Consider the following 17,190-nt stretch of genomic DNA (forward strand, 5'->3'; position numbering starts at 1 on the left):
GGAGGCATAGCTTTCTGGGGCTCAGACCCTTCCACTGGCACCAATGCTGATGTGGAGTAACTAGTCTGTCTACTGGAGTTTCTTCAGATTTACACAGGCACAATGGAGATCAAAATGCCAATGCAAGACTTTTTGAGGTGCCACCTTCTGATTGATGATTGGAACAGGTTAAAGTGCCCATTGGCACCCAGGGTGCTCACATTTACATCACATCCCTGTGCACTGATCATTGTTTCCTCACTGTATATAAATACACACTACTCTTCATTATGAAATGTGAGCGACCCATGCAACTATGGTAAGTTAGCAGCGTATAGTGTGTGTGTGTGTACGTACCCTGGAAGTATTTTTTTTCTGAGTTTATTGGGAATAGTAGGAGTCATCCTTAATTCTGTGCAAGTTAGTCCTCTAGACCTTTGAAAAAAACTACCTAATTTTAAAGAAAAATGCTTCTTTCTTTTCTAGAAATTCTTGCTGCTCTTCTGCTCGATCCTTCTCTTCTCAGGGACTCTGTGCGATGCTCGCTGTTACTTCAGACCAGCCAGCAAATATGGTAAGAATGGCAAATCTATTAGACATTCCTGAAGCATAAATTCAGAGATTCAAAAAGGTTGTTTTTTTTTTAATTAGAAATTTTGGAATAGTATGATACAATCTTTGCTGAGGAATGATTCAAACAGCTGCATACTCAGGAATCAACCTGGAGGCATCTCTGAATACACAGAAGGACTCTATCCTCTTCAATAGTTACCCTCTGGGCTGATGTACAACTGAAGTTGCCCATGTGGCAAAAACCATGTACTTTTAAGCAGTATTGACTAACCTGAGAGGCGTACTTGACATTAAAATCAAAGCAAAGACAACACAGCTGGTGTTTAAGTTCAGTTTAGAAGACCAACTTCAAGTCTAATAAGAGGGAGGAGGGAGAAACTGGAGTCTAGACCTATATGTTGAATATGAGAAAGGGCAGAAAGATCCTACCATAGTCATAACCTAAGGCATTTTTCATATCCACTGAAATAGCAGAATAATACTTTCTGATATGTGGTTGCTACCACTTTACCATGCCACGTCATGCAGTCATGCACACTTCAGAAGCAAAGACATGGCATCTTTTCTGCAGAGCGTTGGGTTAGATTCTTCCCTGGTTTGACTCTATGAAAATAAATGCTCTGATTGCTAGTCCACAAATATTAGACTGAGGTCTACGTCTATTGATACTTGTTCACATTGATCTACTGACTATCATTTTCTGGTATGTACATGCAGGTTGCCTTTCAAACAGAAACCTCTATGTTTTTGGTGCGGTATGGAAGACAGAAGATTGTTACCAATGCAAGTGTAAGATGACTGCAATGATTTGCTGCAGCTTGTAAGTTCACTCAAATTATCGTTTGCTTATTCAGGAACTAGTTGAAATGTTCAGACTTAAAAAGCCTCACTGAAAGTGTGCATTGGAATTTCATACTTGCATGAGCAAAATTCCTCTTCCTGTTTCCTGGTTAGCTCTGATCATGACCAAGCAGGATAATCTGGCAATCACATAGATTTCTTTGGGAAGAAACAAAATGAAACACAATAAGGGTCTTTCCCACACACAGTTCTTCCTCATCACCTAGTCCTTCTTTTGATTCTGACACAAACTGGGTGTATGCTTCCCTTTAGCCTCTGTTTTCTTCCTCCTAATCAGCAGCTTGTGTCCAGATACCTAAACACCCCACAACATTCATACCTGTGGGCTTCTGCAGCTCTGCACCAGCCCAGTGACCTGTCTTCAAGCTTCTAATCAGGCCAGAGCTGCTCCACATCTTACCCATGCTGCCAAGAACCTACTCTTCATGTTTATCAAATCAGGACACACATGCCCTGTTCTGATAATTTGCTTTCTAAATCTTCTCGTGTGTTCCTGGCTGATGGATGGCAGGTGACACATCAAGGAGGGCTGTGTTTTCCGGAATATAGTGATGTGAACTGATTATCCCCCCAGAAGGCTGGAAAAATTCTTCTTCAGGCAAGGGAGAAAGAGTTCCGTAAAGGATCTGTGAGGAAGGATACAATCCAATGACCCCTTGATGGGAAATATTCCTGACTGTCCTCAGCATAGGAGGGAGGGAGGGAGTTGTCCTGTGCTGAGAAGAGGCTCAGGTGGGAGGTATTCATGCTGGGGTGATTAGCACTCTTTAAATGGTTTGTTATTATCAAGAATGTTTTAGTTTGAATGGGGAAGACAGAATTAATCCCTGTTTTGTCTCTGCACGGGCATCTATACCAATCCCTAACAGAATGACCAGTGAGAACTGCATTCGAAACAGAACAAGCATTGGGAAATCATTTCATCTGTTAACGGCTATGACCGGGGCTCTGTATTCCTCCTATGATAATCCATAGTGCTTGTATTAATGAAATCCATGAGCCAAATCAATCCACGACATAGCTTGCTCCAGGATGGCTGTGACTCAGAAAACATCCTCCTTGGTCAATGACTTGGCTGCTGATTTTTCTTTGCTTTTCTCAATGACAGGGTTTTAATCCCCAAGAACTATGACAGGGTGAACTGTGTTGGCCTATTCCACAAGAAAAGCTGTTCCATTCGAGTGGTGAAAAAGACTAATCCTGACATAAGCTGCAAAGTCTACAATGGAGTTGGTTGAGACCACATGATGTGTTTTTCCTCTTCTGCACCTACTCCAGAAGTTGAATGTGCTCTGAATCTCTCCTTTAGAGGAAAGCAGCAAAGCAACATGGTTTCAGGAGGAATGGGTTTACCTTGTGCCTTTCACAGCTCTAATTGTGCCACATCTATCTCATTTCTGACACTAGGTGGCTTGTCTTATAACATGCGCATTTCTAACCAAGCTTTACCACAGATAACTTTTTTTTCCTACTGGGATCCAGAGTTAAATAAATTTTCACATGTATCAAATCACTGCTTTTCCTTCTAAGGAGTCACTGTTTCATTTTGTTGAAAACACAATAATTCATGCTGTCTGTAAATGTTTGTAAATGTAATTATTGATTTAGAAATCATCTAGGTTTTAGAGTATCAGGTATTATATAAATTGTTGCCAGACAAAGAGATTCATTATGCTATTACGCTCATTGACATTCCCCCACGGACATGTATACTAGAAGAATGGGATAAAACAAAGCAGAAAACAGCCCTTTGAAAGCTCCCTCTCCCCTGGTGCCTTGTGTAGGTCAATCCGTTAGTGCAGACAAGGGAACATATTCTCCAGGTATATTACTGGTATATTACAAAAAAGGTAAGCCCATGCCTGAGAGTCCAACCTACTGCAAAGTAATGCTGTATAAATAGCTCTGTAGTCTTCCATATTGGGGTAGAATTTCCTGCAATAATCTTATTTGGATCGAAGTCCACTGACAAACAACCCCATGAAAGCTGTTTGTACAGAAAACCTAGACTATTAAACACGTTTAGCCAATAGACCTTAGGCACTATACTGTGTCTAGTGCAAAGTCCATGGAAATGGTTTATAAGAGAAATATCCTATAAACATATTTAGACAATATTAAGAGCAATTATAACAAGAGTGCTGTACGGCTTAAAAGGCCCAAATAAATCATTTGAGTGCGTTCAGTTTATTCAGCACTGACATCATAGGTGTTTTCTTCTTCTGCCTTTCCTCTACCTTGCTGAAATGTATTACAATGAAATATTTCAGCTGATGGAAACAACTTCTTTTTAATGTCTGTTTTGGAAAAACACAGTCAAATGGGCTATTTTCCAGTGCAGTGCTGAGAATATAGAGGTAGAAAACCTGCACATACTAAGGAAAACAGCTTACCAGTGGTTAGGAAAAAACCATCCACAGCTCCAGGTACTATCAGAAAGTCATTAAGGTGATTCCAGGAAGCAGGTAAAGTCAGAAATACAACTGTAGCTTCTTAAACCTTTGGCCCTCAGGATTATAGAACTAGCTAGTAGCAGCTCACTTTGACAATATTCCCCTGTGCCTTCTTAAGAGCAACGGAATGGGCATCACTGCAGCTGGCTATGGCCCTTCCCACCTGTGAGTAGCAGACACTGGAGGGGCCCTCACTTTTCTGCTTGTTGAGGGTGGATCAGAAGATTTCACCCAGTTATATGTATATATAAGGAGATTGATACAGATTAGATGTAGATATAGGTATAAGGGATCATGCTATCAGCTTCCTAAATGCCAGAGGCATTTATAAGGGTCTGCCTAGGGGGCCCTGAGTACCAGGGCTCCTTTCCTGAAGGCTTGAACATCAATGAAGCAGTTCAGAAAAACCCCTGGGAAGATACATCCATTTCATAGCTCACTCCATGGAAAGAGGTTTATGAAAAAAATTGGAGGAGGCTGAAAACTGTTAAAATACTGTCATGGTTTAAGCCCAGCTGGCAACTCGGAACCATGCAGCCGCTCGGCCACTCCCCCCACTTCTTCCTCTCCCCGCTCCCAGAGGGATGGGGAGGAGAATTGGAAGAATGTAACTCCCACAGGTTGAGATAAGAGCAGTCCAGTAACTAAGGTATAATACAAAACCACTACTGCTACTACTACCACTACTATTAAAAATAATAATAATGATAAGGGAAATAGCAAGAGGAGAGGATACAATTGCTCACCACCCGCCGATCGATACCCAGCCCGACCTGAGCAGCGATCTGTGTTTTCAGAGTAACTCCCCCCAGTTTATATACTGGGCATGACGTGCTGTGGTATGGAATACCCCTTTGGCCAGTTTGGGTCAGGTGTCCTGTCTCTGCTTCCTCCCGGCTTCCCCTCCTCCCTGGCAGAGCATGAGACTGAGAAAGTTCTTGGTCAGAGTAAACATTACTTAGCAACAACTAAAAACATCAGTGTTATCAGCGTTGTTCCCAGGCTGAAAGTCAAAAACACAGCACTGCACCAGCTACTAAGAAGGAGAAAAATGACTGCTATAGCTGAATCCAGGACAAATACTTATTGTAATTTAGAGAGAGTTAGAGATTCTGACAAAATAAAGCCAAACCAAACTTGTGCAAAATGCTTATAGGGATGCCATGTAGACCTGATAAGCTTAGCACACACATGGACTATGTACTGTTCCATGGTACATTTTATCCATATGCTTTCATCGCTGGCTACCTAGTACTATTCTTTGTGGACACTACTTACTCACTGTTTAACAGTGCCAGACACAGCAGAACTCCAGATGCTGGAACACAATTAGATTTGCTAAGTGTACTGTAGGAGAATCGGCCTCTGAAATTCCATGCTCAGAGGAAAGAAAGAGAGTGCCAAGGCTCCATCCGTGAAGGCTGATATGGCTGAAGTTCTGACAAGACACTGGAAGAGCCCCTCAAAGCATGCAGAGTGCAGCTGTAATCCCACTGCAGTGACAATCCTGTCATTCCCAGGGAAATGTTTAATTGCACCCAATGAACGTTTGTTGGTAGAGGTCTTACTGTCACCATAACCATTTGCAGGAAGGAGTTACTTGGCCAGAGCAGAGAAGACTATTTCCCCATGTACCTGTACTCCCTTGAAATGCATTGTCTCCAAGGAGTCCAACTGTCTTATGTAATAAGCTGCAGAGAAAACAGGACAGTTCTCCCGTGCCTTCCCATAAGAGGAGCACATGTTGTAGGCAGAGAGTGGGAGCAAGCCTTCTCATTGCTCTGTTGGTAGTAGGACTGCCCCATGCCAGCTACAGTTTCTTTACTTCATTCCCTATTAACAGCAAACGGGAGATGGTCCATTGATTGCTAGAATCAATGCAAGGCTACTGATATGAACACAAATGGCCAGTCTGACCAGCACGTGACTAGGAATAGCTGGGACTACAGTACTTCCATGTTGCTTCCTAGCAGCAAGTATCCTGCATATAGAGGAATTTCGATCCTTATGCACCCTCATACAAGTACTGCTTGTGCATTTGCAAGAGCCTTAATGGGTCAGAGTCCTCACAGAAACTCTCCACAGACACATGCTCAGTAGTCTCCATTGTATAGTGAAATTAAACACAGCCAGATTCAAACCAGCCAGCTTGGGTGCCAGCATCCATTTCAGCAAGGTGCTGAACCAAGCCTACAAGACCCACCTGGATGAGGAAACAGGCATCTGCATCTTTGTCTTGGTGCTGCTATTCTCACTCCAAGCTAGCTACAGTATTGTTCCCTCTATGCTACAGTCTGGACAACTACTGCATGGCAGCTTCAGGTCTGCAACATCTCTTAGCTTACCCTCAGTGGCTGCTGTGTGCATGCAAGTCCCAGCTACACAAACTAGGGCAGGGCTGGAATGACACAGGTACTGCTCCCATGTTAGCTTGTTAGTAGTGAGCATTTTCACCCTGCAGTTTGGACATGATGTGGAAAGAATTTGGGCATGATGTGTGTAATAGGACTGTAACGCAGCCCCATTCACCTCATCAAAAAGTGACCAGAACCTTACTACAGTGGTTCATCCTAAAATCTGTCAAGAAGAAAGTCCCAGATGCCATAGCAAAATATTGGTGGTTAGGTCACTTCCTGATCCCTGGGCGGCAGAATCCGGAGCAGTCTTTCATGAACAGTGCTACAGCTGCTCTCTGTTGACTTTAAGAAGAGAGCAAATGCTAATTTCCTAGTTTGCAGGCTCTGTCCAAATGTCTGAATGGAGAGAATAAAAGTGACACTGCATATCTTTAAATGTTTGGAAGGTGTGGAGATAAGACTAGCTAAGGAATACTGCAAGCTGAGAAGGACGAGAACAGCTTTGCAAATCATAATAGCCCTCAGTAAAAGAACTTTCTGTATCCTAGTGGTTTTCCTCCTATTTCTTTAATGCTTTGAACAGCAGAACAAATAAACATATGATAAATAAATTAAGGAAGAAACAGAAGTGAACAGGCCAGCTAAATAAATCATTTTAGCCTTTCTGGCTCCACTAAGATAAGAAGCTTCTACTTCCTAAGGAGCTGGCAAGAGGCTCAAGTCTTATGTGGGCTGATGCCTTCTCAGCTGAAGCACAGACTTCATGTCCTCTTCCCTAACCAGATCAGAAAAGTCATCTCCGTCTGAGGCGCCTGGGTAAAAGCGAAATGCTGGGATAAGGGTGCTGGTTCAAACAAGCTGGTAAATAAAACTCCTGAAAAGAAGGCTGCAAGAAGTAAGTAATACAATATAAGAAGCAGCTCAAGCATGCCTGAAGAAAGAATAAGTAACTAAGGACAACACTCCAGCTTATGCCATTCATTACACAGATTCTGTTTTATGCTTCTTGGCATTGTGAGACATAAGAAATGCCAAAATATCCTAGAAAGACCTTAAATATTCCTTCTTCTGCTTTGCTTATTTCTCTAAGGATGAAAGATGTCAGCTAAGATCTTGAAGTAGATGAGTAGAATAATAGTTGGTATCAGAAAAAATAAAAGAAAGAAAGAATACAGTACAAATGAAAAACGATTCTCACAGTTAGTTTAGTTGATAAGAGCTGGTAAGTTTAGTTGATAAGAGCTAGTACTTATTTTGATATTGAAATGTTTGATTTCTGTTGACATACTACATGCCTGCAAATGAAAACACCTGTTTGCTACAACTACTTATCATACCTTTAGAAGGGCCCCAGAATAGCATTAGCCGGTGGACTAGTTAAGTAGTTGACCATAGCTTAAATCCACTTTAAGTAAAGACTGAAATTACATTATTCTAATATAGCTTCCGGAAATATTCTGTTTGTGTGTTTCCCCAATGCAAGAGAAAAATTTGCAACTCTGATTTCTGTCTTGTTTTTTCATGAAAAAGACATGGTAAAAATCAAAGAAAACTGGCATTTCTGCAAATCTTTCTTTTCCTCTATTTCAACCTTTCTCAGTGCTCTTACATTTCTGAGCTATTTGCCTGAGTAACAGTGTACCTCTTCCCCTTTCACAATTTAAGGAATTGTAGCCTGGATCGTTCTAAAATAAAATTTCAGTATCAATCTGTCATGGAATGGAAAAATTGAGAAAACCAATACTGGCAGCTTTTTCACACTTATGAGGCAAAATTCTCTTTGAGCCCTAATGCAATCTTGCCTTAGCATGGAAAACAGGATTAGGCTCTGTTCCTTTATTATATCCCTTTGGTTTACATGCTTCCACTCAAGTACACACTTGTGTGCAGCACAGGTGCATGCAGTGCTTCAGACAACTCATAGATCTTTGCCGAAGTTGCTATTCCTCTCGTCTGTAGAATTTTTATATTTATATAACAGCAGAGGGAGCCACAACTTCAAAGTCAGACTGTATTCATAAAGCAGAATTCATTGGCTAAGCTGAAGGGAGGGAAGGAAGGAGGGCTGCAGAGAGACGGAGGGAGAGAGATGCCATCCAAATTACCTACAGAAACAGTGAGGAGAGCTTCTCTTCTGGATTGATAGAACACAGAGGATCGTACTTTGCTGTTACAACACTCCTTCTTTCTTCCAAGATATAAATATGCAGCAACAGCAGTGACGTTCTCAATCTGTAACAGGTAAGCATTCTCTAAATTATCTGTTTTAGACCGATTAATGCTCCGATCTCTTTATGAAAGTTATCACTTTTGATAGTAAAAAAAAAAAAAGGCAGGAAACTATGTTTGACAAATGGATCCAGTTTGACTTGTCATGAAAGACCCAACTCTTGCATCTATTAAGCTGAGCTTTGCAACCTTTCAGAATGCAAGAGGGAGCTTCTTGGGGAAGCTCTGAGGTTCAGGTGTGCTCTTTGCCACCTTGCAGTGTGACAGAAAGCCTTCCTGGTTACCACGGGTAACTGGGAAACACTTCTTATCTCCCTGAGACTTCTTGTTCCTCACCCAACCCATATACTTTCTGGCAGTACACATCATGTTGCTCTCTAGCTATTCTAACCGGCTGTCTGCTAAGGTGCCCATTACAATGATTTATGGATTGACCACCTTCTTAGTAAGGTCACCTTTGTAAAAATATATTTTTTTTCTCTTGGGTACTGGACAAGTCAGAATGGCCTTTACTCTTAAGGAATCAGGAACTAAGTACCATTCTAAAGTCTGCTGACCATTTTACCTTTACCAGTCATATTTTACCTTTGTGAGCTGGCTGCGTGTCTTTAGTAAGTTTGTTATGAATTTAACTAGAAGATAAAAAGTTGGGGTAGGTGCTTTTGTAAAACTTCCCTGATTTCTGCAGGATCAGAACTCATAACATAAGTTCATAATCCCTAAAAAGTTTCATTCTGAAAACATGGAGCTGTGAGAGGGTGGGAAAATATTTACTTTCCTAGGCATATATACTATCTCCCAATGTTATAGAGTTGTAACATGTTAATACACACAAGTCATTCTATACCCTGAATTATGCAGGTTTTAGAAATTTTTAACATATACAACTTTTTCAGTGACCTAAGATAGTTGCTCACAGTATTTTTGTAACACAGAGTTAAACAAGACGGAGAGTCCACCATTAGATTTCATTGTACAAAATCTCTTATGGATTTTACATTGCTATGGGATGCCTGTGCATACTCAGTGGCAGGATTCCTCTTCTAGTTCAGTCTTGCCTTCCTGGAAACCTGTAATGATAGCCAGATGATTTATAACCTTTCTCTAGGCTGTAAGGCTAAACAGGGCAAATCTATTTTTCTGACAGAACATCACTGCCAGTGAAAAGGGGATACCACTCTTTGTCAGTCACCATCACCTCAATTAATATCTGCAATATAAATTTCAGAGTTCTGTTAAACCTTTCCACTGGTATTTTGTTTCTAGTTTCTAAGAGGCAGACAATGGCTGCTTTACTTCAGATAATTACCATAACTCTTTAAATAAGTAATACAATCACTTCATGTCTTTAGGAATCACTTCTCTCAGGAATTCTTCTGGACCGAAAGCAGCAAACATAACTCGAGCAGCCAGTTAAGTTCTGAGCTAGTTAAGCAATTGCTTCTAAGTACCAGATAATGAAGCCAAACACTGTGAACATTATTTTCCTAGACTTATGTCTGATATGGAAATTGATCCACACTGTCCATCACAGATGGATGTGGAGACTGGTTTTGGAGGGAGGGGAGGGGATGATCACGGTTAGCTTTGTAAGAATGACCCACTCTTTTCCAGTGACCACACAGAGCACAGCATCAATAGTAGTTCCTAGCTTTATCCTGCTTCCAGGAAAGCAGTTTTTACAGAGGTTTTCAGAGGATGTCTTGAATCCAAAAGTCTCTCAAAAGGGCAGTCATGCATTAACTGCTTGGGGCCACTTATTGCCTAGCAGTCTCCTTGAAACCCACTAGAGGTTTAATTTTCTTCCCTGATCCATCTCTCCAAATTCCCTTTCCTTTGAGGAATTTTCCTAGGAAATGAAGAATAACCCCCTGGGGCAAGGCTTTCAAGCTTCCTAGCTATGGTCGGTTACCTTTTTTTCAGACAACCTGAGTTAAATTTGTTAGTTTAGAAGGCTGTTGTTCAGTAAGACAAACCCTTCAGACCTTGCCTGCTCTTCTTCCTTGCTTCCAGCACAGACAGCAGAGTGAGTATAGCGGTAAATGTCTATAAAAGATGTGAGTGGGGAATTTAACTTACACTAAGAATAAGTCTGAAACCTGCTTCTCTTTTCCTTCTGTGTTCTGTTAATTTGCTGCAGACTTGTGACACTTGCTTTTTAGATAAACTATCTCATGCTGCATCAGAGAAGAACACCCTTGCTTGTTGAGCATCTTAGCTGTTGCTACTGATCACTTTCCGAAGTTCATCAAGGGTTCTGCACAGGACTATTCTTTCCTCTTTAAAAATGAACAAGCAAACAAAAATAATCCAACTTTTCTCCCTGCTCCCTCAGCCAACTGATTTAGAAAGCATGCTTCTTACTCCTGCAGGCCAAGTAACTATTGCTTCACTTTCTGGAGACAAAAGCCGTGTTTTTTTAGCCAATAAAGATTTTGTTATATTTTACTGGATAATTGACAAACCTTCGATACAGCGAGGGGACTAACACCTTTGTTCCCATTGCACTGGTGATTCAGTATACTAGCTAATATTTGATTCAAATGTCTAAACAGAGTATGTACACATTGCTTATTATTGGCTCTTAATTTAGACCAAACTGAATGGCCTCAAGCACCTGGTGACAACACAGCATTTGGCAGTGACTAATCTTGAGAATCTGCCATCCAAGAATATTATAGTAGGATACACAGGTATAAGGTCACTGCAGCATTTGTATTTCTATTTTTCTGTAACTGCTTTTTATATTATGGTTGCTGGAATAAGAGATACAGAGAACTATGGACCTATGTGATTTGGGCTCTGACTTTTCGCAAGACATCAGGTTGGCAGGCAGTTTTAAGTAAGTAAGTACTGCACAGTACACCACAGATTCCCTTGAAACACTGGCCAACTCATGTCTCACCTCTCTCACTCCCCTTGTCTGTGATAAGAGGGTGGCAATTCCTTGTTTGCCTTTGGGCAGTACCAGAAGCATGAATGTCCAGGAACTGCTTGACAGCACCTTATGGAGGACACCGTGGATGCAAGGTGTTAAAAGGGTGAGCTCCTAACCCAACAAAATGCATTGCAGAGCCTTCAGAGATGTTCTTTATCCCCGCTGTGTTTGCCATCAGTGACAAACACATAGACATGCTCTGCCTTTGGCATTCTTCTTGGGAATGTGCCTCTTAAAGCTGTGGGATCTGGTTTCTGCTTTTCAGGCGGCTCCACTGCTTTTTTTGTTTTGCTACAACTTTATAGTTCACCTCACTGACGCCTCAGTATGTTCGAAAGTGTCTGGGACCCGTGAGAGGGTTTACTTAGAGTGGCACAGCTGTTTGTAATAACTCAGCACACATTTTTCAAGCAACAAAAGAGAACCATGTGTTTGTTGTTGAGGTTACTGTAGCTAAGGACACCAGGATTAGACTGTAGTAAAAAGCTGGTGTGTTTATTTACAGTGGAGTCTGTCCTGTCCAAATGCCAAGACTGAGCTCCTTTGACTAGTACCAAATAATATTGCGGGCTATGGATCCTTTCACTCTGTTTTGTTTCCAGCATCTCCACTGGCCAGCAATCATTAAAAACTAAGGGGCTGGTTGGTGGTTTTTTATTCTATATCAATTTTCACACCAAAACAGACCAACATACCCTCCTCATATGTGACCATGCCATCCATACATCATCATTGTTGCTTCTTTTAGTTCCAGAAAAAAAAATCAATCTGTTCACACAGGTTGAATAACAAGACAAAAGTGAGTAGACAGAGTCATAGCTACATCCACAATTTGGAAATTTTCCTTTGTCCTCTTTAATTAAGATTTAAACTACTGAGGAAAGAAAAAAACAGAAGGAAGAAAGGTTATTATATTTTACTCATGTGACTGTCTTGACTGTCTCAGGTAGAGGGATACAGACAGATAAATCAACAGGTCTAGAAAAGCAGCAAAAGAATTGACTGTTCTAATTTTTTGCTGATCAAGCAGAACAAGAATCCCAAAACATCTTTTTATTTACTGTATATGATTGCCTTCATTAGTCCCTAAGAGGCAACATGTCTAGAAGCATACAATAAAATTCATAAAGAGAAAGTCAAGCAAACTAAAAAGTGTAGGATGGTGGGTGCTTTTTTGTACAATACTGGTTACCTTAATGCATGCAGTTGCTCAGCAGTAAATGGTACTCAAACAAAGCAATAAGCTCACTATAGCATTTTATTTATGCATTCATATCTTGACCACTTTGTTTTATGAAGCTCACAAGTTTTTCACAACCCCACAGACTTATTTGAGTGGCATTTTATTGCTGAGGAAAGGGTCATGCAGTGGGTAAATCATGTTGTTCCCAAAGTATTTATTTACTTTTCACATTACAAGCCTTTGTACAGCATGAAACTGCCTCTGGCCTGAGGAGAACTCCCAGCAGAGTCAGATTTTTTTTTTTTTTTTCCCTTTGATTCCTGGATATAGACCGTTCGGACTCCAGGGTCAGGATTACAAAGCAGGCTATGGCACATCACAACAGTAGCCCAGGAGCTATCTGGCAGAGCCCAGCCGGTCCTGTGGCTGAGGTTTCTAAAAGTGTACAGCCTCAATTAACTCTATGGGTTCAGCTTCCTGTCACCTCCTTGAAAATCCCAGCTCAGGGCTTGCAGCAGTGGTTAAGAAGCAGACCCATCTGCCTGTGCAAGAACAGTATCCAGGAGATAGCACATACTGTTACAACACTTGAATTCTGTTGGTTAAAAAAAGCAAAATTATCTTGAGGGAGAATCAATAAGAAGCTTCTCACAAGGAATTAAGAGATGTCAAAATCATCCACTCTTAGAGCTAAAATCAGGAGGCTGGATTATATTTCTGATAAACCTTGTGATGGCCATATTAGCCACCCAGAGGGAGACATTAGTGCTTCATGGGCACTGGAGCTCTTCCAGGACGGGGAAGCAGGAAATTTGGACTGCAGTTCCCATGACCTATCACAGCTGTGTAAAAGCTGAAGAATGCTGAAATGATTCTGAATTATTTTAGACTTTTTCAAATTGTCCCATGTTATCCCTCCTGAGGATATGAGCCTGAATGTTTGCATGGTGATTGTCTCAAGGAAATGTGGGTTCTGGCTGCAATCACAAATGCATTTCACAAATTAACTCTCATAAGATGTTTTAATGTTGGCTTTATGCACCTAATATGCCTTTTTACGTTGATGTTTAGCTCAGCTGAAGGTAAATGCAGCTCCATAATGTGTCTTCTGCTCAGTTCTGGATCAGAACCTTGCAAATCCCAATTTTTTTCCCCAAATGTGTTTTAATCCAGGTTTCCTGAATCACCACTCTACTGTGTGTAGATGTTCAAGATACTGCACTGAGTTAAATGATGAATTTAAGGTGTTTTTAAATCCATGGAACAACCTTACAAAGAGTAAAACCAGTCATAATTCAATAGAGTTGCACAGAAGCAAAGGCTTCCATTTTATGATCTAACAAACTATATAAATGGAAGTTGCAGAATATACACAGAATCCCTGGTGTTTCCTTCCCTGTCTTTCCCCACCCCCTTTTGACTAATTTCTTGTAGCATAACTAAGCAATCTTTTTTCTTTTTCCTTTGCAGATATACCCAGATCTTCCACAGCCAAACAGAACAGATAAAACATTTTTTAGATTGGCTCCAGAAAACCCAGATTCTTTTTGACTATCACCTTTTTGGATAAATATTTTGGGGTTCAGGATGAATAAGACAAGGGCTGTTAATGATGGTTTTCCTTTCCTGAGCAGTAAGAACTCAAGCTCAAACCGAAGCTTCCCTGTGCACATTTCTAATCAGTGCAGGAACATCACTGACCTTACTGTCTTTCTGGCCACTTCTTACAGCTTGGAGACTGTCCTAGGCATTGTGGGAAACATCTGTCTGATTGCTGTCATTGCCAGGCAGAAGGAAAAGGCCAATGTCACCAACATCCTAATTTCCAACTTAATAATTTCAGACTTGTTTATGTGTCTTGTCTGTCTGCCTTTCACCGTTGTTTACACCATGATGGACTACTGGATATTTGGGGAAGTCATGTGCAAAATGACTTCTTTCATTCAGTGCACATCTGTGACAGTGTCAATTCTTTCCCTTGTCCTTATTGCTTTGGAAAGGCATCAGCTCATCATAAACCCAACTGGCTGGAGGCCAAGTATCTCCCAAGCTTATTTAGGAATTGGAGTCATTTGGACTTTGGCATGTCTGATGTCCCTGCCCTTTTTGACCACATCCATCTTGTCTAATGATTTGTATGAGCAGCTCTCACACATCATGAATTTTTCCACTGACAAGGCCATATGCATTGACTCTTGGCCTTCTGAGCAACACAGACTTATCTACACTACCACTTTACTGCTCTTGCAGTATTGCATCCCACTGTTCTTCATTATACTTTGCTACCTGCGTATCTACTTACGTCTACAGAAAAGAAAGGACATGTTTGAGAAAAATGAATATACCAACCGAGCAGTTCATCTGAGAAGGATAAATATTTTGTTAGCATCCATGGTTGCTGCTTTTGCTGTTTGCTGGCTGCCACTGCATGTTTTCAACACCATCGTGGACTGGAATTACAAAATCATTTCACCTTGCCACCACAATCTGATCTTCTCATTGTGCCACCTGGTAGCTATGGCTTCCACCTGTGTCAACCCTGTTATCTATGGTTTCCTAAATAGCAACTTCAAAAAAGAAGTGAAGTCACTGATTCTGAGCTGCCAGCATAATTCAGTAACTGCATCAATGGAAGAATATGATCATTTACCTTTATCCACCATGCAGACTGAAATTTCCAAGGGTTCGCTGACATTGAACTGCAGGCATAATTCTATCTAGCTACTAGTAAATATTTCAGAGGGGTGCCTTGACACCATACCAATAAATACCTTCAGGTATAAAAAGCAACTGGTGATGCCATAGCTGGGATGTGAACAGGAACCCATTACTGCCTGATTTTTGGAAGAACAGGCAGAGGAACGTCATGAGTGTATACAGTAGCTCCTATGGTACACAAAGTTGTTCATGTCGTTAAGATGGTAAAGACACTGAGGAGACTGGTCGGATATATATGTGGCTGCTCTAACAGATCAGTGACTAAGCTGTGGCTGCACATAGACTGACATGGGGTTCACCAGCTAAGATCACATCTCTACCATGGCTGCAGTAGAAATCCAGACTTCCAGTTTCAGCACTGCAGGCAGCCAAAAATTGCATTAGAGAAGACTCTCTCAGTTTTTCAGTATTAGATTTTTATGCACAGCTGACATCAGTGGAACAGAGACTTGTAAATATATAGATTTTTGTGCTTTACCAATTCTCACAGTCCAATAGGTAACAGTGATCTTTCAGCAGATCTAGCTCACGTCAAACAACTAGATGTTTGTAAGAAACTTCTCTCTCTGTCATATTGGCTAGGTAATAGCCATTGCCTCTGCAAGTAGGGACACAGAACAATGACCCTGCTGTGTAAAGACTACTTATTTATCGAGGGATGGTGGCAAATGAAAAAGTTTTACTCAATGGATTAAACTCTTAAAATACATTTAGATGGTGCTGAGTGCTGTATTTAAGCAAGTGAAAAACAGTTGTAGAACTACATGAGTCAAGTTGACTTTGCAATTCCTGCTTCTGTCAGTCACAAAGCTCTGGTAAAACTGCATACCATGACAGTGCAAGGCAGCTGGATTACCGGAGTTGTTCCAGGTCTTGGTAGCAAGATGCCACTTCTCCTTCAGCAGCTCCTTGATACTTTAATTGCAAAGTATCTCATTCAGAAGGTCAAGACGGACATGAAAACATGTTTGTAGAAACCATGTATTTTCAGGTATGCTCCCAAAGAAAGAAGCGTGTGCATAGAGGCTTTCAGTTTCCCATTGAAATAAAGCCAGATGTCAGCAGTCCCAGCATCAGCAACAGAGATGGAGCTGAAATTCCAACTAATCAGTAGAAGGTCAATGAAAATACACAAGTGGAATCCAGGTCAGGTTGAAGTCAAGCTTTATGTAAACAGGTAGTATTGTCAATTGCTCTACCAAAGTGAGAGTCATGTTTTTTCAGATGTGGTATTTTTACTTTTTGTCCACAAAACCTACAAACCATAAACTCAGTTTAACCTCTGGATCCAGAGACTTTGCTCAGAGACTACTGAGAAACCAAGATGCTATGACAAACAGTTGTTACTCATTGTAATTAATAGGTTTGCATTGAGTTGAAACTATCCAATGTATAGCTATGCCGACAGCTAGAAATCCATTAGCTGAATGTTCTCCGATTAGACAAATTAATAAATAGGAGAGGAAAAAATTCTTCCCATGCTGTGGTCTGAGAGGTAATATGGATGTTGGACAGAGAATCTGAAGACAAGTGCTACCTTGCTACCTTGTGCTATAAGGTAGCAAGAGCTATCAACAAGTATGAGACCATATCCTCAGCTGGCAGAAACAGGACTTGATCCCTTGCCACAAGCTGGGTGCACAGAAATCAGTGGCAAAACTTGAAGTTTGGACTTGAATTCTTGTGTGCAATGTTTTAAGGCAGAAGTTGCTTTGGTTCGGCCACCCTTCTAATTCTGTGCAGAACCTGTATCTCTCAGTAAGAGAGTTCCCATGTGATTGATTACCTTTTGTACCTCCCTCAATCACCTGGAAAAACATTTTTGCTTCTTCCAAATGGACTTCTGCTTTAGTTTCCCTTTGTTACTTGCCATGGTGTGATGAGAAGTCATTTCTTTTA

General features: G+C 41.0%; 1 protein-coding gene across 1 annotated transcript; it reads left to right on the forward strand.

The window, feature by feature from the left end:
* The first annotated feature begins 14,160 nt into the window (after nucleotides 1–14,160).
* On the forward strand, nucleotides 14,161–15,294 carry NPY4R2 (neuropeptide Y receptor Y4-2). Its single transcript, XM_030487847.1, has one exon. The coding sequence runs from the start codon at nucleotides 14,161–14,163 to the stop codon at nucleotides 15,292–15,294; it is 1,134 nt and encodes a 377-aa protein (XP_030343707.1).
* Nucleotides 15,295–17,190: the final 1,896 nt, after the last annotated feature.

The sequence above is a fragment of the Strigops habroptila genome, chromosome 5, assembly GCF_004027225.2.
Source record: "Strigops habroptila isolate Jane chromosome 5, bStrHab1.2.pri, whole genome shotgun sequence".
NCBI classification, from domain to species: domain Eukaryota; kingdom Metazoa; phylum Chordata; class Aves; order Psittaciformes; family Psittacidae; genus Strigops; species Strigops habroptila.

Bases quoted from the DNA above. Each gene is read 5' to 3' on its own strand.
- NPY4R2 (XM_030487847.1), top strand. From the start codon at position 14,161: ATGAATAAGACAAGGGCTGTTAATGATGGTTTTCCTTTCCTGAGCAGT.